Genomic DNA, 22,983 nt, shown 5'->3' on the forward strand with positions numbered 1-22,983 from the left:
GATAAAAGCATGACTATTAAAAGGCAACCTCTAAAGCATATATAGACAATATTTCCCTTTATGAAAGGCCTCTCTCCCTGCACAATCAGTCCTAATAGCCTTGCTGAAATTAAAAAAAAAACTGTTCACCTGCCTACAGAAGGATAGCAAGATTGTCCAGTCTATCTTCTCTAAAGTAGAGAGTTCCTCAGCTTGGGAACAACCACTGAGAAGGTCCTCTGCCCTGTTTCTATTTGAGGACAGTGGAAAGAGAGATGGGCCTTCTCAGAAGATCTCAAAACAGAAGCAAGCTCATGTTGGAAAAATCAGTCCAGGAATCAAGTGTATAAATCGACATTACTGAAATCCTTCTGGGTCTAGGCTCCAAATCTCCAGTACCTGATGAGGTTTTACTGCCCGTGCAAGTTGAGGAGCCAGATAAATGTCCTCTTCATTTGGCGGATGGTTGATGTTGACAATGACTTGCCCCGAAGCATCCAACTGATTTAGAGCATCATTCACATGGGCACCACTGCTCTCTTCTGTACCATCTTCATCCCCCTCATTGCCAGAATCACTGCTATCTACAATCTGGAGAGCTTCATCTTCTCCAGAGCTTAGCTCTATCACTTCTACAAGACAACCAGATATGGGAGATCGTCACAGTGTTTTCTATGCTTATAAACTGGCTATACTTATATACTTAGTATATAAAATACTAAGGATGTGGATAAAATGAGATTATGATGTTACCAGTCAACAATAACTTTGTAGCAAAACAGCAGTCCCAACACACACACATACTAAAGGCACCTATTTAAATAACAACAACAACAACAACAACAACAACAACAACAACAACAACTTTATTTTTATACCCCGCCTCCATCTCCCCGAAGGGACTCAGGGCAGCTTACATGGGGCCAAGCCCAAATAATAACAGTCATTGTAAAAAAAAACCACATCAAAGTAAAGCAAATCAATAAAACATATCAATAAAATATATCAATAAAACATGGGTTGGATAAAAACATGAAACACGCATAAAAATGACTGGGCCATAAAGTGCATGCAGTGAGGAATGTAAACAAAAAGAAGTAAGTAACCTGAGACTGTTATCATTGATAAGGGGCTAAGGATGAGGTAAACATGGGAACTATTACCAACTGAAGGAATAGAATAAAGTGCAACAGATATATTATTGATCACCAGGACAAGCCCTAACTTGAGGGCAAGGCTCATTCACCAAAGGCCTGTCGGAAGAGCCAGGTTTTTAGGGACTTCCTAAAGATTAGAAGGGTAGGGGCTTGCCTAATCTCCTTAGGGAGTGAGTTCCAGAGCTGGGGGGCCACCATGGAGAATGCCCTCTCCCTCGTCCCCACCAACCGTGATTGTGAAGGTGGTGGGATCGAGAGGAGGACCTACCCCGACAATCGAAGAGAATGTGCAGGTTCATAGGGGGAAATTCAATTACGAAGGTAGGTGGGTCCCAAGCCGTTTAGGGCTTTATAGGTAATAACCTGCACCTTGAATTGGGCTCAGAAAATAAACGGAAGCCAATGGAGCTACACGGGGGTAGACCACACCCTATAATTCACTCCAGTTAATAATCTGGCTGCCAAGCACTGGACCAATTGTAGTTTCCGGGCCATCTTCAGGGGCAGCCCAATGTAGAGAGCGTTGCAATAATCCAATCTGGAGGTAACCAAGGCATGGACCCCATGGTCAGATCTGATTTCACGAGGTACGGTCGCAGCTGGCGGACGAGTCTTAGTTGTGCAAAGGCCTTTTTCAATACAGATTTAGATAATCAAGAAACACCCTAATTTAAATCACCATTTAAATCAAGTTTTTCCTGATACTTCTTCCATTCTTTTAAAACAATTGTGCAAATATATAGACTAGCATATATTAATGTACAGCCCAGTAAAACAAACTACAACTAAGAGTGCAAAATTTTAAAGAAAACTTTATTTTTATTAATGTAGAAACAGAAATATAAAATATATTATCTGTATAAAGCTATGGATGCTGCATCAGTTTATTAGGAATAATAAGCAAATCATTCACATTTTAACCAAAATAGGCACCCAAAGCCCTAGGACCTTTAAAAAATAAAAAACAATTTGGGGCCTATTTTCGGAAGTGACATCATGTCACTTTAGGGGCACCAACATGTTCTGGTACAAATGATCTCTACTCCTATGTATTGCTCACCCTGACTTAAGACCATTTGGCCTCTAGATCCCCTGCTTCCTTTAAAAAAATGTTAAAGCATACTTTTAAGTGGACATTCAAATAGCATGTTTGTATTGAATTTTCGTATAAACTGTTTACTTTAAATGTGATTGAAGTGAAAAGTGTAATACTTTGCCCTAGCTTTTCCCAAAAAGATTAAAAATCCAATAAAACAGAAGTTGCATTGAATTTTAAAAATATATGTATATATTTAAATCATCACATTTATTCTCCTTGACACACTGTAATAAACACATAACCCAAGCTGCTCATCTTTAAGAAAAACACCTTATGACACAAAGGACAACTTTGACATGAGCACTTCGAATAAAATTGCAAAGATAAGCCCTCATTATACCAATGCATTCTTTTAAAAAGTTCATAAAACTATACTTTATTGTGAAGACTGATATCCAGAGGTACTGTTGAGTAGACCACGAGCTTGGGATGTCAAAGAAGTTACCACCCATTCTTACCATCTTTCATGCCATGGAGCCTTCCCTTACAATCATCCTCGCTGCCACTGCTGGTGCTGTCTAGGCAGATGACTTCTTCAGCTAACACTTGAGGGGGAAGCTGCGCAACCTCCGCTGTTCTTAAAGCAATCTCCTCTAAACCAAAATAATAAACAAGGTAACCACAGCAGAATGAGAAAACAACAACAAAATCAGATAACTTTCCTAGGCCCTGATGGATTTCACTTCTTTTTAAGTATATACATGTAATAGAATCATAAAATCATAGAATCATAGAATTGGAAAAGACCTTGTGGGCCGTCCAGTCCAACCCCCTGCCAAGAAGCAAGAAAACCGCTTACATATTATAGATAACATATACTGCTTCTCTAAAATCAGTAATATTTCAGCCTTTTGTAGAGTTGCTTTTCTTAAGGGAGAAAATAAAGTACTGTTAGGAATGTATGTGTACTTGCTTTCAAGTCACATGTGAAATTATGGTGACCCCCATAAATTTCATATAGTTTTTTTAATGGCGGTACATTTGCCAGTTCCTCTGAAATACAACCTGCATTACTTGGTATTTATTATGGATAGTAATGACAAAAAGAACACATGTATTGAAACCATAGTATAAGGTTTGCATTCCTTGGCTGCCACCCCAACACTTATTTAAGAGTAGAGAGACCGGATATCACAGAACCAAAAGAAATAGGTATCTTTTAATGGAATATTCACAATTATTGATAAGCTTTAAAAATCATACAGAAATGTATCTGGTAATGAATAATAATTTTGATATCATTACAACTACTACTACAAGCAGTACTATTATCCCCCAAAACTGAAACTCAAAGCAGCTCATCATTTAAAACAATACATTTAAAAACATAAAAAGTGAATATTAAAGTAGAATTAAACCATGTACATTATTAAAGCAATTCACGCTTCAGTAAAAAGAAAATGTTATTCAAAAAGATAAAAAGCTCTTTAAAACAATTCCGTTAAAACAATATAGTATCCTATGTCCACACTTTTAAAACTTTCTGTTTCAAAAGCCTTTCTGAATAAAAAGGTATTTGCCTGCCGACAAAGCACAGCAAGGAGAGAATGAAGAATACGAGCTATAAATTTTATTATATTTTTAAATAATCCTTCACTAGTTACTTTTAATATTAAGAAACAATTCATTCTATAAATGGTGTATTATATATATTAAATATTAAAGCCATGGGAGGACCTCTGCTGCCTTCACTTGTCAGTGGGGATGGGAGGGAAGGAAGAGGCAATTTTGACCATTGAGATCCAGTTGCTCTTGGCTCTGTGGAAGGAAAAGGTACATGCACTCCATGTGAGAGTGCACTCTGATTTCTTCCCCTGACAAAACTGAGACCAGTTGCTTCTCATGGTCTGAATCACTTCCAAACTAGTAAAGAACAGCAGCTTGGTGTTGAACTGCCTTTGCAGAGCTATGTAAGATTTCAGCCCATACATAGCATATAGACCGGGCATGGGCAAACTTTGGCCCTTCAGATGTTTTGGAATTCAGTTACCTGAAACCCCAGCCAGTTTACCGCCCATTAGGAATTGTGGGAGTTGAAGTCCAAAACACCTGGAGGGTCGAAGTTTGCCCATGCCTCATACAGACAATATTAAAAGGATTTGATTTTCAGATCTTCAGTTGGGTTTTGGTTTAACGCTGTGTGCAGGGCCGTAGCCGGGGGGCGGGCAAGGATTCACCCCCCCCCCCAAACTCGGTTTACTCATGAATTTTAACTGGTTAACCAATTTATGGGTAAACCAGGTTTTTTTTACCTGACACATTTCAGGGGGTTGGACTTTTAACCACCACCACCCCCCACTACAGCCCTGGCCATGTGTATTGTTTACCTGGGAGAAACTCTATGGGTACTGTAGGGATGCTGGCTTGATAATCTTTCCTTTGCTGCTCAAGCCGTTTCCTTCTTTCCAGTTCTTCCTGCTGGGCCGCTTTTGTCACAGCTTCCAACTGGTCCTCTCGCAGTAGTTTTCTAAACATACAAACAGAAAATATGTTATTCCAATCACTTTGGTTTCACAAGGAGGAAATAAAAATGGAATCCTAGCTTGAAAAGGTCCAAAATTACCATATTTGGGCATTCAGCTGAGGCAATTCACTTTTATAACTGAAGAAAAAGAAGTAGGGACTGGTGTGACAGGTTAATACAGTGTGTTCTCAAGATTTTAAAAATGTTTAGCTAGAGCCAGAAGAGAAAAGCAATCAATGTGTTGCTTATAAGCATGGACCAGCACTATTGTATCTTAAAACAAAGCTTCTCAGTTTGGCAGTATTCCTGAATATAGCTCTGCAACTGGAGGACCTCAGTTTCTGCAGTGACCAGTAGCACTTTGCATTTAAAAGATAGTGTGTCAACTGGCCCATTCTTGGACAAGTCGGATCTGGCCATGGTGGTACATGCCTTCGTTACATCCCATTTGAATTATTTTAATGCACTCGAAATGGGGCCGCCTTTGAAAAGTGCTCAAAAACTTCATTTGGTCCAAAGAGTTGTGGCCAGATTGTTAACTAGACCTGTCTACAGGGAGCAGACAACCCCCATTACAACAGCTGCATTGGCTATCTATTTGTTTCCAGGCACAATCTGAAGTGTTGGTTTTGAGCTATAAATTAGGTTATTTGAAGGACCATATTCCCCTGCATGAACCCAGCAGAACTCTGGAATCATCTGGAGAAGCCCTTTTCTCTGCCCGACCACCTTCTAAGGTTTGGTTTGCAAGAACAAGGAGAGGGCTTTCTCAATGGCTGCTCCCAGACTTTGGAACTCCCTCTCCAGAGAGACGAAGATAGCCCTATCTTTGGTCTCTTACTGACGGCAAGCCAAAACATTTTTGTGTTTCCAGGCTTTCATATACAGGTAATCCCTAAGTTACAAACAAGATAGGTTCTGCAGGTTTGTTTTTAAGTTGAATTTGTATGTAAGTTGAACAGGTATATTTTTAAAATGTAACTTCTGATATATATAGCACAAGAAACAGAGAATACCCATGTGGTGTTTGTTTTGCTCTCTATGCCCCTATTCAGAAGATTTCACCTCACTTTCTGTCTCTGTGGTAATTGGATTTTGAAAAAATTGGCTTGTTGTAGAAACAAGGATTGATTATAAAGTTACAGTGGAGACACCTTTTCCCCATGATAACTTTCAGGAGTGAATTCCTCTTTCTAATGATAGATTTCTCTCACTTCCTGTTGTCTCACCTTCATTCTTAACTATGAGTAGTTTGTAAGTCAGGTGTTTGTAACTCGGGGACTGATAAACCTTGGGCTTTTAATGCTACATGGTGCTGGTTTCAAAACTGTTTTATAGAATGTATTTAATGCATTTTAAAGTTTAATGTTTTAACTTATAAAGTATTGTTAATGTTATACATGTTGTAAGCTGCCTTGAGCCCTATTATTAGGAGAAAGACAGGATACTATTACTCCTTTTTTGTATTTCATGTCAGCAGCAACTTAAAAACTGCAACTCGCTTCTGGTGTGAGAGAATTGGCCATCTGCAAGGACGTTGCCCAGGGGACACCCAGATGTTTTGAAGTTTTTACCATCCTTGTGGGGGGCTTCTCTCATGACCCCAAATGGGGAGCTGGAGCTGACAGAGGGAGCTCGCCCACTCTCGCTGGATTCAAACTGCTGACCTGACAGTCAGCAGTCCTGCTGGCACAAGGGTTTAACCCATTGTGCCACCAGGGGCTCCACTATTACTATTATTACTACTACTACTACTACTACTACTACTTATTATTATTATTATTATTATCCACACTTCTGAGGTTCTGATTTGTAATAGCATTTCATAACTGAGCGGTTTTCTGGCATTGTATATTTCTGCCGCTTCTATGACTGTTCATTTGTATTTTGATTCTGTAGCCCACTTGTCGATGGATGTCCAGAATCAGCAGCATCTACCACTGTCCTTTTTATCCTGGGCGACGACCGAGCCAGTATAGACCTTGTTTTGGTTTTTTTCTCCATAATGCTAATGGGTTAGGTGCTCTTAGTTCCATTCCTCAACTGAGATTTCTCTGGCTTGATTGGACCTGCCGGTAGTTACACTACCGCCAGCACAGCTCTCAGCATCCTTGGAGTAGTTAAGCCCCCACCACCACCACCACCACAACAAGGTGGCACCCATCGAGGGGTGGTGCTGAAATCCGGGAAACGTTATTATTATTATTATTATTATTATTATTATTATTATTATTATTATTATTATTATCCACAACAAGGATATATAGGACCCAAGTGCTGGAACTAATCAGACAACCTCATGTTGCCACTGGCAGAATACTCACCTACAAATAAGTTATTCAAGACAAAAAAAAATAGACAAAGAATAGTGAGTGGGTGGGAAATGTGCAGCAGTCCAAGTGTTGTTGGACAGGCTTCATGTTTTCATATTGGCTATGTTGGCTAGGGATGATGGGAGCTGCATTCAAACAGAGGATAGCACATTCTCTTGAGTTCACATGCCTAGTCTTCCACTCCTTGTCTGGAATATTGTGTGTTTTTGGGCTCTGAATAAAATCCTGAAATTAAGTTTAAACTGTTAAAATGTTCAGGTCTTATTGATGTCTTTTTGCTTGGTTCATGGAACATAAGATCATGCTCATTTAAAAAATATCTAATGGAAGCCTGTATTAACCATCATAGTGTTTATTTATTGAGCCATGTGTTTTCTACATTTTTAATTGTTGAAAAAAATGCTGAAACCATTGGAGTATTTTTTATCCTAACCACCAAAGACACTCCACTTCGTTTCTACTGTAGTATCTACTGTAGTATCTCATGAACACATAATCGTAAACATAGATCTAAGGAAAACAAGTTGTTAGTAGCCTGGCAATAATAATTAAACTCTCCAAAAATTCAAATCTTATTGTTTGTTAAAACTGCTGTTCACCTGATGTTCCTCCTCATGTGAGAAGGTTTCTGAGCCCTCTTCTTTTTGGTGTCCTCAGAGGCCAGGCTCTTGTGCTGGTTCTGCAACTGTTTCTCTGCCTGTTCGCTCTGAGATGAGGTAGTTGAAGTAGAGCGCTGCCATTCCCCATCTTCACCATGTTGGACAGGATCACTGTTGAACCCCACTTCATGGGACTTGTCTGAAATGACAGAAGAAGAATAATGTTGCATAAAACTAACCATAAGTCACTTTCTTTTTATAGTTCATCAGATAAACAAACCAACTGACTTCTTGATCAGATCAGCCACATTTATTTACATGTTTGAAAGATTCCAAACTTACTTTGCAGATGATTAACAGTAATTCTGGTAACAAACTAAACTTCTCTACTCTGTATATGTCAACCTACCCTTTGATAAGAAAAATATGGGCATTTTAACACCAACTAAGATGTGTGCATTTCTGTGACATGCTTACTATAAATGAACAAAATGCAGCACACAAACTCACTGTGACAAGAAACAAAGCATGCCAGGGTAATCACAGACATGTATTCTTTGTACAGTTCCCTTGCTTTTATGGTTTGCTTTCTTTTACAGAGGGACATGGGGAAATCACAGTTTCCTATTCACCTAATTTTAAAAGTCATGCCATTTCATACAAGGAAAATCTCCACATGGTTGGGAATGAGATGGTTACTTAATGTGCCCTTATTTACTCCTCAATGATAATTGTATCCTTCCTTCCCACCTCTACCTCCTATCATTTGACAGACATTACAGTCATAGCACAACATTATCCTCCATGGCAGCAAGTCCTGTCTCAACAATTCAATATTAGTGTGTGTCCAGATGTGGTGAAAGAAGACAAAACAAATGCTGATCTCTATCTGTCAATGTGCTGCTATATGCCAAAAATCCTTTCTCTACAGACTTATAACATTTTTCTGTTGTGACAAAACATTGAGGAGACATGAACAAAATATGAACAGCAGCTATCGCTGTGCTATTTTATATTCCAGTAAGCAACAAGTGTAGCTGAACCAAGAATGACCTCTCTCATTCTGTTTCTCTCCCTTCTGCTTGAAGCACAAGCTCAGTCACACTGTGAACTTGATACATTTCTAGTACAGACAGGGCCTTTAGGGAAGCATGTGGAAACAGAGATGTCACAACAAGCAAGCCCAAGACCATTACACTCATTTACCCCAAGGAATCCCAGGACTGGGAATAGAAACTAACTTCTCTGATTTTCTCAGACAGAACTCTGCTGTCCATGTTCAGTCTCATTTCCATAATGCATCAACTCAACCAGGATTTGGTAATGCTATACACAGCAATTTTACATCCATGGCTTTCTCCCTTCATTCACTCTTATATAACTAGATCAAAAGACTGGATAAAATAGGGCAGTATGAAGCAACACCAGCAGCACACGTGACTGAATTCTGCAGGATGAGTCATTAAACCAGTGACTTCCCCCAGAGTGAAAAACAAAGCCATAGTTCAGGCAGAATACCGTGGGGATGCAAAATCAAATGTTAGTGACAAACAGTCACTGTGTAGACACACACACCCTTGAATACATCTTTAGGTTGCTTTTATGCATCTTTACAGAAAAATAAATAAGCAAAACAAACAAAGGCAGGCAAACAAAATGTTGGGTCTTGGCAAGATTGCCAAGAAAAGAAAAGAAAAGAAAAGAAAAGAAAAAAGAAAAAAAAAAAGAAAAGAAGGAAAGGAAAGGAAAGAAGGACTGATCCCCTAATTTTCATGTACATGCCTCATTTATTCTGCACACTCTCCTCCATTTGTCTCAACTAATTTTCTTTCAATTTGGGATGGGATCTTTTTCTGTGGCCTCAACATATACAAAGAGCAGCCACACAATACTCATGCAAACCATTTTCCTTCTTTGTAAATCCTGTCATTTCTATAAGATATTTTTCCAAATGTTTATATTTGTTCTTCCTAGTAATGTGGCTTATTAAAGTCATAAACACACACACACACACACACACACACACACACACACACTCTTTAACATCTCTTTTCTGCACAAATACAATGTAAGAACTGTCTGTCCTGCCTCACCCAGTTGTCCCAGCAACACCTATCAACTGTGCCATAGAAACTGCGAGAGCAGTGTGTGTCCCATAACTAATAAGGATTTTCAAACAAGCCAAATCCGAAGACATACCAAATATCACCAATCAACATTCATATTTCCTTTAAAAATCTCACATTACATGCTTCTCTGCTCCAATGTAGACCATCAATAAATCTTTTTATAACATGGTACAGTATTGTACATTGTAGCAGCATTGTCAATGCCATATATTTTGGTTACTACCTCCTGATTTAAGACACCAGCTCCAACATGACCCAATGCAGATGATACAGGTTGAATTTAGGTTTACTAGATCATAGTAAGTATGACACAACTTGAACAAAGAACTTGCAATTTATGCTTGCAGGACTGTACTTAACCATCACAGATGAAAAAAGATAGAAAAGGAAAAACAGAGGAGATACATATTATGTTTTATATAACTTTCTCCAATCTGTTGCCATGTTGACCATAATTCCTCAGAATCCTTGAGATCACAGCAAACTAACACAAGTTAATACACCTACAAGTACCATTTGGGTGTATAGGGAATTAATCTTGCAAAAACTGGGATTGATCAAATGGGTTATATACCGTAATTACCAGCAACAGTAGAGAAGCACATGGTTGTCTGACGAATGTTAGGCTGGAAGGCTCTCCAGGTTTTATGGAAAGGGTACATTTAATGATTTAAGATTAATGAATAGTCTGCTAGTAGAATGAACTTAGTCATTATTTAATAGCATGGGGGGACTCTGGCTTGGAAGCTCAAGGTTTCTCCCAAACAAGCAATTAAATTAACTTTAATTTGTATTCTTACAAAAATGCACAGTAGCAACAAATAAGCAACAAAAGGCTATGACATTCCAACAAATTCACCAATGAAGAGCAAACATTATTTTCAAATTAAATATGTCACACTTGTTCTTTGAATTTTTACTTTGCCATGATAGCTGGCATCTTTTATCAGTAGAATGTTTTAAAATATAGGTCAGAATGTTTTGTACGTGTTTAACTTAACTGAGAGCTTATAACATTTTATTTGAGTAAACAGACTTTTTCTTCAGCATGGTTATAATCTGCCTTACATTCTATGGTCACTCTGACTTTTCTTTTAACTATCCCACTGCACATTGAAGAAACAAAATATAAATATGTCAGGGAAAAAGAATCAGAGGGGTAATTGCTCTTCTAAGTGTTAGAAACGTTACAATACACTTAAGGTACCAGATCCTCTCTGCCGATGGAAGCTAAAGCATGGGCAACTGTGATTCCTACTTGGACAGGAGACCACCAACTAACAGCAGATGATATAGGCTATTTATCAAAGAAAGGAAGTGGCAAAATCACCTTGCCTAAGAAAACCCTCTGAAATTCATGAGGTTGCCATAAACCTACAGTTACCATGGGCACATACAGTGAGCCTTTAGTATCCAGTGTGCTTAGTTCTAGGACCCTTTCCCCCATGGGTACCAAAATCTATGAAGGTTCAAGTCCTATTACAATGGTTTAGCAATAATAGTGTTCTTTATATAAAATCAATCTTTGCTTTTAGTGAATTATTTGTTCTTGAGGATGGAATAACCCATGGATACAGAATGCATGGATATAAAATGCATGTATATGGATGGCCAACTAACTGTATACACACACGTATATGAGAAATCCTTCTAATGTGCTTCCATGCAAACAGCAAGTCTAGCTGTCATAAGAATGTCATTTAACTTAAGAGGTGTGCCAAAAATTACTCTACACCAAAGGTTCTCAAACCTTTTCAACCACAGAGCCCTGTTTGCATGGACAAACGTTTGGGCACAGGGGCTGCATTGCATTTTAAAATTTGACAGACAGGCTGGGGTAGTGGCAGATGGGTGGAGTGTTTGTGTTAACTAATTGGGGGGGAAACAAATTCCTATGAATGCTCTGCACATGTTTGTTTGTATCACAAGAAAGAAAGAAAGAAAGAAAGAAAGAAAGAAAGAAAGAAAGAAAGAAAGAAAGAAAGAAAGAAGACAGAAAGAAGGAAGGAAGGAAGGAAGGAAGGAAGGAAGGAAGGAAGGAAGGAAGGAAGGAAGGAAGGAAGGAAGGAAGGAAGGAAGGAAAGAAAGAAAGAACAATACAAATATTTAAAATGAAAAACAATTTTAACTAACATAAACCTAACAGTATTTTAGTGGAAGACCCCAGAGGCTATCCAATTCAACCCCATGCTGCCATGAAGGAAAAGCATAATCAAAACACCTCCAACAGTTGGCCATCCAGCATTTGTTATAATAATCTCTGGGAGTGCAGAGAAAAAGGTCTGGGTGGCTTAGGAATGCAGGGAATAGGGTCTGGCCAGCATGGGGGGGGGGGGGGGGGGGGGTTCTGGGCGGTAAGCTGCCTTTCCAGGGCTAAATCCTCTCTGCAACACTGAAGCTCTGCATCTCCACAAACCTCCATGTCGCCTGTAGCCTCCCTACCCTGCCTCGTTAAGTGCCTCACTGTCTTCCCAAGGGCAAGCGGTTTACTTCTTTCTTTCTGTCTCTATGCCTGCCTTTCTCACTCCATTTCTTTTTTTTCTGCCTCTTCTGCATGGCAAGGGGGCACTTTCGACAGTGGCAGGGTTCCAGTTAAGTGAGCTTGAGGAGAGTAGGTGGAGGAGAGAAGCACAGAGCCCCTCTATTTGCTTTGCAGAGCCCTTAGGGCTCCATGGAGCACAGTTTGAGAGCCACTGCTCTACACAATTTATCAAGCAGACTGGGGGTTTACTAGAGATAAACAAATGCATTTCTTATAGATACACATGCATGAAAAACCTTCCTAGAGAAATTAAAGGACAAATGGCAGGAAAAAAACCAGGAAACCTGGGAGCACTAAGTCCTTACTTTATGAAAAGAACAAGGCAATTGATGTCTTGGTTTTAATAATTGTCATGTTATGTTGTTTTATAACTATGTTATTATATTGTGTTTTAAATGTATGGATTGTTTTTCTTATGTAAGCCACCCCGAGTCCCTTTGGGGAGATGGAGGCGGGGTACAAGAATAAAGTTATTATTATTACTATAAGACAGAAAAGCCAATCCAGTATTAGCAAAACATGTGGACCAGCAAAGGACATGTCATGATGCTGTTAGTTTCTATCTGGCTCAACGAAGTAATTCACCTCCCACTTAGGATGGGAAAGGAGACAGTCTATTTGCCAGACGCCAAAGTGCCAAGTCTTTGAAAAACCTCTGCTGCTTTTATCAGGCCAGCTAATTAAAGAGCCGTCTCAATCCTTCAGGCAACTCAGGAACTTGGGGCCCCTCCCACTCTGGAAAGGCTGAACAAAGAACTAATTATATAATGATTACATAAGATGACACACCTACCAAGCCCAAACACTCTGGAAGAGTTATTCTTGCTGAATTCCCAGCAAGCTAATAAGACCAGAGGATATCTCAAATGTATCCCTTCTCTATACATGAAATAAAGCCTAAACCTAACATCTGCCACAGAAAAAAGCATCAGCATCCATAAAACAAGTAAGCTGCTTGTGCACATATCTATCTTCCGGATGTCACTTCTTTTTCCTTTCCCCAAAGAGTCTTTCCTCATGTTCGCTTTCACTCTGTTCAGACTTACGTTGTTTTCCACCATTGTTTGCAATACTTAATCAAGAAATCACACCTTGTCAAAGTCATTTTCACGTCTCACATCTACACACAGCCTATGCATAGAAGCCAGGGTAGCTGAACATGCTTCTTTTATGTTTTAGCTAGTAATTGCCCTACTGGGAACGAACAACCAAAGCATACTTACAAAGGTGCCAAAGAACTCCAATTCACAGACTAATATGTTTTTCATGCTGCAATGAAGATTACACAGCTTAACTAAAAATCAAACCACTTCATTTGCTCTACTACATGTTATTTCAACAGCTCAAATCAAATTAAGATAAGCAGGGACAACCTAATTTTGCTCGAATTGCAGACACACCCCTAAAGGTGAAACCCCACAACATCACCTTCACACTTCTGAAATCCAATCATAATCACAGGCAATGAAATTAACCAGCAGACACCCATAAGATATAAAACAGCGAATGTTACAGAGGTGCTCTTTCAGGAAGCATAACCTGACTTTTACTCTTTCTGGACAGTGCAAATTCGGCCATAGCTCATCTCTAGCTGTGGATCTCAGTCACAGCTTGTTTAAAAATAAGAAACAGAAAATCTTTGTCCACATGTAGAATAGTCCAACCCATGTTTCCTCTTCATATTGGGTTTTTATAGCACTCCATCCCCCTCTCCTATAGAAAGGTTATATTTACGGCATATGTACATATTCATATTTATTGTTGTTGTTGTTTCATATTTACGGCATATGTACAGCAGAAAACGGTTCCTGCAATTTTTAGGACACAGAAGTGATAGAGTGGATTGCGTTTATTATTTTTCCTACACAGAAGAAGGCTTCAATCTTGTCTTTGCAACAACCAACAACAAGCTGATGTGGGGGGTCATCAGTTTCTAGGGATTTTATCAGGGCACTAATTGCAGCCCTTTACTTTCTCTCACAGATCTTTGCTTCAAAAACATAACAAAAAAATACAGCCATTTATAAAGACAGGTGTTTTCCTGGTCTGTTGATAAACAACAGTTCTGGTGGACTCTCAAACAAGCAGGAAAGACATGTGACTTTGCCAGACATCAACTCTGCCAATTCTCTATTGTATCTGTGACTAAATCTAGAAAAGAAGAGAAAACGGCAAGGATTTTAACAACAACAACAACAATAATGTTTGTATTGGATGTGGGAAATCAAAAGTTCAGTTCTTTACTAAACCATGAAACTTAACTAGGTGATCTTGGGCCTATTCCTCACTGTCAGCCAAACAAAAATAAAGTTGCGAGGGAGAGAACAGTCTATACTCCCCTTAAGCCCTTTGCAAGAAAGTGTAGAAATAAGCATTGCCTTGGATCATACATAGTCAAGAAATATGAAGGAGAAAGGTGGTAGGCACAAAAACACAGATACAGATTGCAAAAGAAAGAGAGAGGGTGGGAGAGAGGGAGAGAGAAGGAGAGAAGAAAAGTGGAAGAAAAGAAAAATAAGTAGCCACAGACAGAAAATCTGGAACGTCTAAAGGCTAACTTTCAACGACAGGCAATTTATCTTCGAACTTCAAGATTATGCAAGCCAACCAAGGCCCCAAATACTCAAAAGCTCTCATTCTGGCCTCACTGCTGCACATAGGAAAGAGGCCTGAATTACATAAACACTAAAGAGCACTTATATAAGCTTTTATGAATATCTGTCCAAATATCAACACTCACAATCCAAAAGAAGAAACCAGGTAGCTTACCTTGCTAACTATAAACATGTATACAGAGCAGAAACCTGGACAATAGAGGACAAAATCATCCAAACAGGTTTCAGCTAATAATACAATTTTTGTTTTTAGTTGGGGGGACAATTAAATAGTGTAATAATAGTTAATTCTTAACAAAGGCAAAAAAAATGCTATCAAAGTTGCAACCTGTTTTAATTACTTATCTGAAAGCCTTATGTGGAAGATGGAGAAATGGAAAATACCACTGCCCTGTGCCCTCCTAAAATGTAGAGCAGTACAACCTTTCCACTACTACTGAAACATAAACTTCCCTTGCCCACAATGTCCCATCACACAAATGCTAAACTATGAGGTAAATACTGGAAGCCTGGAAATATGCACTTTGAATTTTACAGCACTTCGTGAAATGATGTTGATGCTTTGAATTATTTCACTTCTCTACCAAGTGAGACAGGGTCACCATGCCCAGCAAAAATTGCCAGTATTTTCTTCGCGTGTTGAACAAGCCTCTGGGTTTTGTTTTTTTTTAAATAAGGAGAAGCAGAAACTAACTTTTTCTAAAAAAAATGCTCACTAGATTCTGCTATTGCTCATACTAATCTCCCAATAATATTCCAGGATGGAATAAAAGGACCTATTTAGGGTGGTGGTTGTTGTTGTTGTTGTTATAATTCTCTTCTCATCATCTCAAGCAAAAATTCTGTGGCTTATTGCTCTTACAAAGGGAGTGTTTGTTTTAACTTCTTAAAAAATGTACCCTTAACTTGAAAAATTCTGGCTCCATTAGACACACACTTGCACTTTTTGCATGCCTCATGTAGTGTCATCTATTATCATTTTCCAGATATTAGGAAAAGAAGACGAGTTACCGGGGGGGGGGGGGGGCTTATGCAACAATTGCATAAGCTTTCAAGTTACAAGTCGTAGTATAAGCTTTATATTACAATCTTCATAGTGATAAGAGGTAAACAGAAATCTTATTAAAGCTTATTAAAGCTACCCAGTTCCAAAGCCACCAAGTAGCAAAAACAAAACAACCTTCTGGCACACACTTGACACTTAAGCATTAAGGGCAAATAATATAGAATCTTCATAGGTATCAATACTTCTTTTGAGGTAATGCGGTTTTGAAATCACTAAATCCTACCATTATTGTAGTTGTAAACCACTCCAGTCTTTGCAATACAGTCATTGCAATATTTGAGCTTTATAGTTAACTAACTACACATACAGGAGAGTAACATTTTCTTTTGTAAGATTAGCTTTCAGGTTACTCCATTTAAGTGGATGTGAAATACCTCTATCAGTGAATACATTTGTTGTTTTATTCGTTCAGTTGTTTCCTACGTGCCCTCGTAGACCAGTAAATACATTACCAGCCACTATAGATAAGCCTCTATAAATTGCAATGTGCATTGAGTTTTTTAGGTTGCAGTATTTCAGTGGAGAGATTGGAATATTTTGGCAATGAAACAAGCTTCATGTTGGCAGAAAACACTGATTTGCACAGTGAGCCACCCACACATGAATAAGTTACTATGTAGAGCAATTTCTAATCCTTTGCTAGTAGCAACTGTAACCTGCCTAATGGTCATCTTAAACACACATTTGACTATATCCAGGCATCTCAGAAACAACATTCCACTAACGTAAAACAAGAGGCATGTCTTTTTAATTGTTGTAATAACTACAAACAGTTTATACAGAAATCTTGTGGTACCTTAGATATTAACAAAGACATTATAATACACATTTCAACTGACTTTAATATTATTTACAGATATGTTTAAGTTCTGCAAAATTAGCATTATACACAGTACTTCTTTTATCTCTTCAAAGTGAAGGCACAGATATCAGCTCACTTCCACACTACTTTACTTTTTGTTATATGAAGAAAAATATTTCCCAGGATGCAGAATTCCCATTCCCATTCCAAGAAGTCAATTGAGATTGCTCTGAAATTAAGGAAGAAAGCTAGTACTTTTGAGGAAGGTAAATAAAGTACCTTAGCTTCCTAAATCATATGTAGAAAATGAGCAAATCCACTCAGATAATATTAAATGTTTTCCTAGATGTGAATAAGAAAAAAACCCTGAAATTACTAATGTCCACAGCTTTTTCCAAAATGACAAAAGTAAAACTAACCCAGAAATGGCATCAGATAAATTGCTCTTTGTAGAATGTGCATTTCCTTCTGCTATATTTTTTCTCTCAAGAAAAATAATATCATAATGTTATTACAACAAAGAAGCATTTAAAACAACAATTCACTATTTCACCACATGGTGGAAGAAGAAAAGTCCACAATGAAGTTAACAAAGAAAAGTTTCAAAGCACCTTGCTCCAGACTGTTGAATGTCTTCTTAAACAATTCTCTTATAACACCACCAAAACTGTACATAATCTAATGTGTCCTCCCAAGGACAACCATCATAGAAAGAAATTCCTCTTTTTAAAATGAAATTAGTAGCACTAGGAACTGTATTACTTCACTTTGTTTTTGGATTAGCTGTTGAAATGATTCCATTGTTTATTATTTTAAACTGTTGTTTGATTATATTATATCTGTATTTGAAATAGTTTATTCCAGAGGTTTTATTCAATCAAGTACTAACCAAATATAATAAATATAATGAATAAAATTAAATCTCTGACATCCAACATTTTGATTATATTCAATGAAACAGCTAATTTAAACAATCCATGGTGGCCATTAAAATAAAGATAAAAGGAATTGTTTGCCAAGCAGAGCAACAGATAGAGATACTCTATCCCCGGCTAATTGACAACACAGTACAAACTACCTGGTTTATCTGTACCACACATTCCATACAATAACACAGAAGCTAGTGATCATTGAGGAGCAATTATTGAAGATAAAAGATAGTGTCCAGTGGCAGCCATGCCTGTCATGGCAGAAGTGTGGAATTTAATGGATTTCAGAGAAAGAAAAATCCCTATTGCAACTTCCCATACATCCCCCCCACCCCCGCCCAATAAATCGCCTCTGAGGGCTGACAGACTACCTGTCTTTTGTACAGCACTGAAGAGAAGAAGAGAGCCTGACACCAACTGCCAGCAGAACCCCAGATTTAACCCACTGGAAGACTACCTCCAACTAATGTAGTTCTAAAAGCAGTATCGCTGTATTGATACCTGGACACATGTGACAACTCCTCACAGTCACGTTGCATACAAAATAAAACTAGTTGTTTTCACCATTTTAAGAAATATTTTGGTACTACATCAATGAATAACTTGTTTTATCATTTCGAGCAATCTCGAAATGGTTTTTTGCATTTACGGACAGTGTGGAACCACAAAAGTTCTCAATTCTCTTTCTAAGTTCAATCTCAGATGCTCAGAGTAAATTTAATTTAGCATGCTCCAGTTTTGTTCATTTTAGCCATATTTATTTCATGCGGGGTTAAATCACTTACCATTCATGTTGCTAAAATTAACGTTCAAAGTCTGACTTAATAAAAATTAACAGATAATTCTATTTAAATCCATTTAGAATGTAAAATATAACTTCCTTCAGATTTGTATTTGCATTGTATTTGTATTCTTGTGCTAGATTCCTGATCTTGTTGGCATATTCTTTCAGCATGTTCTCTCTCTTAATTCTGTCCATGAAACAGCACTTAAAGTAATCCAAAAGTGATCAAATGCAATAAAAATTCATGCAGTTAAAATATAAAAGCAAATTGAAACACATTTAAATCATACTATGAAAATAACAAAATCAACTAGTCAAATGTCTCTGGGAAATTCCAAGGAAAACTTTAGATTTTAAGATTGTCTTCACAGAACACATAGGTTTAAAAAGAACTATTTCATGCTGCTGTGGAAAAGAGCAACCTGACTGATTCTGAGGATGTCAAGCACAAACAAAATACTGTCTACACATGGACACAAAAGCCTTTTCCACTGCCGTAATAGGATAACTCAGGGTCTAGGAAATACAGGATCATTCAAAAGACAAAACAAAAGCCTGAACCGTCTTAGCATGCAGAGACAGATTCAGGGGGACATCAGTAAAGAAGAAAACAGGGAAAGTAAAATACACCCACTGTTACTCAGAAAGGCAACATGTGCTAAGCGAGTGTATTGAATATTAAATAGTGAAGCATGCAAAAGAAAGAATGTTCCATATCTCAGTCAAAACATCAAGGCTATTTTCACCAAGTTATTGTCTTATAAACAAACAATGAATCATTAATGCTCCCAACAAACTCTATATGGCATAGGGAATATCAACAAGAACTTTAGAAACCATCACCATCACACCCCATTTCCTATAACAATTATTCACTTGTCAGAACAACAGAAGAGGAGCAAAGGGAAAGGAAAGGAAGGAAAAGAAGAAAAGAAAAAGAAAGGGGGGGGGGGAGAGTAAAAGAGATCCTAGTCTTACCTGAAAACTGCTGAGGCTCATCCAAAAGCAGCATTTTTGCCCAGCACACAGAAGTCTTCTTTAACAGTTAGTTTGGTGACAAACCACTGGCTAATATAAACTATTCCAACCCCAAAACAAGTGCCTAAAGTCAAAGCGACTCATTTATAACCTCTGCTTGGAATCACATCATGGTAACATGATAATCATAACATCATTACATAATATTCTTTCTGTTAAGAGATCTAAAGTTTTGTGAGAAAGACTACACAATTTCACGGCACTGAGAAATGTGGGTAAGTAGCACTTAACACCCTGTCCTACAAACCTGCATTAAATACATCCAATGAATGTATATCCTGTAACTTGGCTATGGCTAAGAAGGGTCACTTATGTAACCAATTACATATGCACAAGGTTTATTCCTCCCCGTGTAGAAACAAGCAGCACTTCTCTCCTTAGTCAGGTACTTAAAACCATGCCTACAAAAAAGCCAGCAACTCAGTCACATAAACTATTATTTCCTACTCACAGAGAGGTGTGTGTATGCTAAATTAGAGGAAGTCCCAGCACCTCTTTTTGTTAAACAAAAAAAAAACCATGTTTCTATCTGGGAGGTCTCTTTGATCTGACTTGGCTGTTGCAACCCAGTTGCATGCCCTTTTCATCTGATACCATTTACTCAGCCCGCGCGATCCATTTGAACTAGTGGCAGCGAGCAGAAATAAAACAAAATCCTTACATAACTATTCAAACCCAACTGGGGCCCACACAGGGGGAATTCCAACAGGCAACAGTAAACAAAGGGCAAAATATCCAGGACCTAAGACCAAGGTTGGGGAGATGGAAAAATAAATTTAGCCACCCCAAAAAATGTTTCACATTGCTCAGAAGAGTACCTTGGCTTCAAGGTTTTTCTAACATCATATGAGTTTCTTAATTCAACACAATTCCACAGGCATGAATAACATCAGCAACACCAAGAACTCAGCAATCTACACAGTTCAGGAAACAACTGATTTATTGACTTTATCATAAGGTTTTTACTTCGATTACTACACATTGTGGTCAACTCTGGGCCAAGAACACTAGAAAATTCAGGGTTTTTTTAAAGGATATAAGCAATATAATAATAGTAATAGTAATAAAAATAATAATAATAATAATAATAATACTTTATTTTTCTATCCCGCCACCATCTCCCCGAAGGGACTCAGGGCAGCTAACATGGGGCTATGCCCAAAACAGAAACAAAATATAACAGTCACAACGGATATCTAGAGTTAAAAAACATTAATACAACAATCTAATAAAATAAGCAAATAAAATATAGCACACAATAAAATACATAATAACCAAGACAAATGAGGTGATAGTAAAAAACATCAACCACTATAGTTAAAAAGGTTCGGGCATATGAAAATACACGATTTCAAGGCTTTTGATAAAATGCATGGTCAAGTTCAGAGAGACAACTGGGTAATGTGGGATAGGGTAGAAAGGAGAGGAATAAAGTGCTATCATGTTGGTGGTTATTCAAACACACACTGAAAGTGCTTATTCAAATGCACACTGAAAGAGCCATGTCTTCAGCTGTTTAATGAAGGCAGACAGGGTTGGAGCCAATCTAATCTCCCCCGGGAGAGAATTCCAAAGCTGGGGGGCCACTACAGAGAAGGTCCTCTCCCTCGTTCCAGCAAGCCGAGCCTGCGATAGTGAGGGGAACGAGAAGAGGGCCTCCCCTGAGGATCTAAGAGATCGAGCAGGCTCATAGGAGGAAAGGCGGTCGCGAAGGTAGATGGGGCCCAAGCCATTGAGGGCTCTAAAGGTGATTACTTGCACCTTGAATTGGGACCGGAAAGTGAACGGCAGCCAATGGTGCTCCTTGAACATGGGGGTTGACCGGGGGGCTACTACAGAGAAGGCTCTCTCCCTCGTTCCAGCAAGCCGAGCCTGCGATAGTGAGGGGAACGAGAAGAGGGCCTCCCCTGAAGATCTAAGAGATAGAGCAGGCTCATAGGCGGAAAGGCGGTCACGAAGGTAGATGGGGCCCAAGCCATTGAGGGCTTTGTAGGTGATTACCTGCACCATGAATTGGGACTGGAAAGTGAACAACAGCCAATGGAGCTCCTTGAACAGGGGGGTTGACCGCTCCCTGTAAGTTGCATCGGTTAGCAATCTGGCTGCCGATAGTTGGACTAGTTGTAGTTTCCAGGCCGTCTTCAAGGGCAGCCCCATGTAGAGTGCATTGCAATAATCCATCCTGGAGGTAACTAAGGTGTGGACCACCATGGCCAAGTCAGACTTCACGAGGTACAGTCGTAGTTGTGCAAAGGCCCTCCCAGCCACCGCCAACACCTGGGCATCAAGTGTCAGCGACAAGTCCAGAAGGACCCCCAAGCTGCGGACCTGCGCCTTCAGGGGGAATGTGACCCCATCGAGCACAGGTTGCCACCCTTTGCCCCGATCAGTTGAACGACTGACCTGGAGGACCTCTGTCTTGTCAGGATTGAGCTTCAGCTTGTTCATCCTCATCCAGCCCAGCACAGCGGCCAGGTACTGGTCCAGAACTCGAGGGGCTTCCTTAGAATTCAGTGGAAAGGAGTAGTATAATTGAGTGTCATCTGCATAGAGATGGAACCGAACTGCAAAACTCCAGATGACCTCTCCCGGCGGTTTAATGTAGATATTGAAAAGCATGGGAGACAGAATAGAACCTTGCGGGACCCCACAGGACAATGGCCAGGGGTCTGAGCAGCTGTCCCCCAGCTTCACTATCTGAAAACGGCCCTCCAGGAAGGACTGGAGCCACTGCAAAGCAGTACCCCCAAGGCCCATCCCGGAGAGGCGTCCCAGAAGGATACCATGGTCGATGGTCTGTAGTTACTCAGATCTGACGAATCAAGGGATGTCCTTTTCAGTATTGGTATCAGTTTTACTATAGCCAGTTTAAAGCTTATTGGGAATATCTCTTGGGCCAACGAGGTGTTTATGATAGCCAAAACCAATCAACCAACCCGCCACTGGCCAGTTTGACCAGCCAGGAAGGGCAAGGGTCCAGAGCACAAATGGTCACCCTCACAGCCTCAAGGATCCTGTCCACGTCTTCATGGCGAACAAGCTGGAACGAATCCCACAAAATCTGACAGACAGATGCCTCCCCTGGCATTGCATTTAAACTGGAATCCAAGTTGGAACATATCTGAGCGACTTTGTTTGCAAAATGGTGCACGAACTCGCTGCACGGAGTTGCTGAGTTCTCGGAGAACTCCCCCACCTCAAGGGGGTGAAGGAGCTCCCCGACAACCCAGAACAACTCAGACAATCTGTTAGTTGCAGACGCTATGCGGGCAGTCATGAAGGTCTTCCTGGCTGCCCACAAAGCCGCGGAGTAGGCCTTAATTGCGGCTCTAGCCCGTGTTCGGTCGGAGATGCTACGAGTTTTCCTCCAGCGGCACTCTAGTCCTCTTCTCTTGCATTTCAGCACAGCCAGCTCCTTGGTGAACCAAGGAGCTGAAGTAACTCTAC

General features: G+C 39.3%; 1 protein-coding gene across 4 annotated transcripts in view; it reads right to left on the reverse strand.

The window, feature by feature from the left end:
• The window catches only part of rad54l2 (RAD54 like 2), a 122,578-nt gene that overhangs the window by 33,777 nt on the left and 65,818 nt on the right, over positions 1–22,983 (reverse strand). For 3 of the 4 annotated variants that reach the window (XM_003217632.4, XM_008105082.3, XM_062970069.1), the window contains exons 3-6: positions 7,632–7,830; positions 4,563–4,702; positions 2,694–2,828; positions 379–611 (exon numbers count right to left, since the gene is read on the reverse strand). In XM_003217632.4, the coding sequence (XP_003217680.2) occupies positions 379–611; positions 2,694–2,828; positions 4,563–4,702; positions 7,632–7,830 (707 nt within the window). Of the gene's footprint in view, positions 1–378; positions 612–2,693; positions 2,829–4,562; positions 4,703–7,631; positions 7,831–19,476; positions 19,557–22,983 lie in introns of those variants that run through there. The other variant, XM_008105083.3, reaches the window with a different exon arrangement.

Source organism: Anolis carolinensis, chromosome 2 (assembly GCF_035594765.1).
Source record: "Anolis carolinensis isolate JA03-04 chromosome 2, rAnoCar3.1.pri, whole genome shotgun sequence".
Taxonomy (NCBI): Eukaryota; Metazoa; Chordata; class Lepidosauria; order Squamata; family Dactyloidae; genus Anolis; species Anolis carolinensis.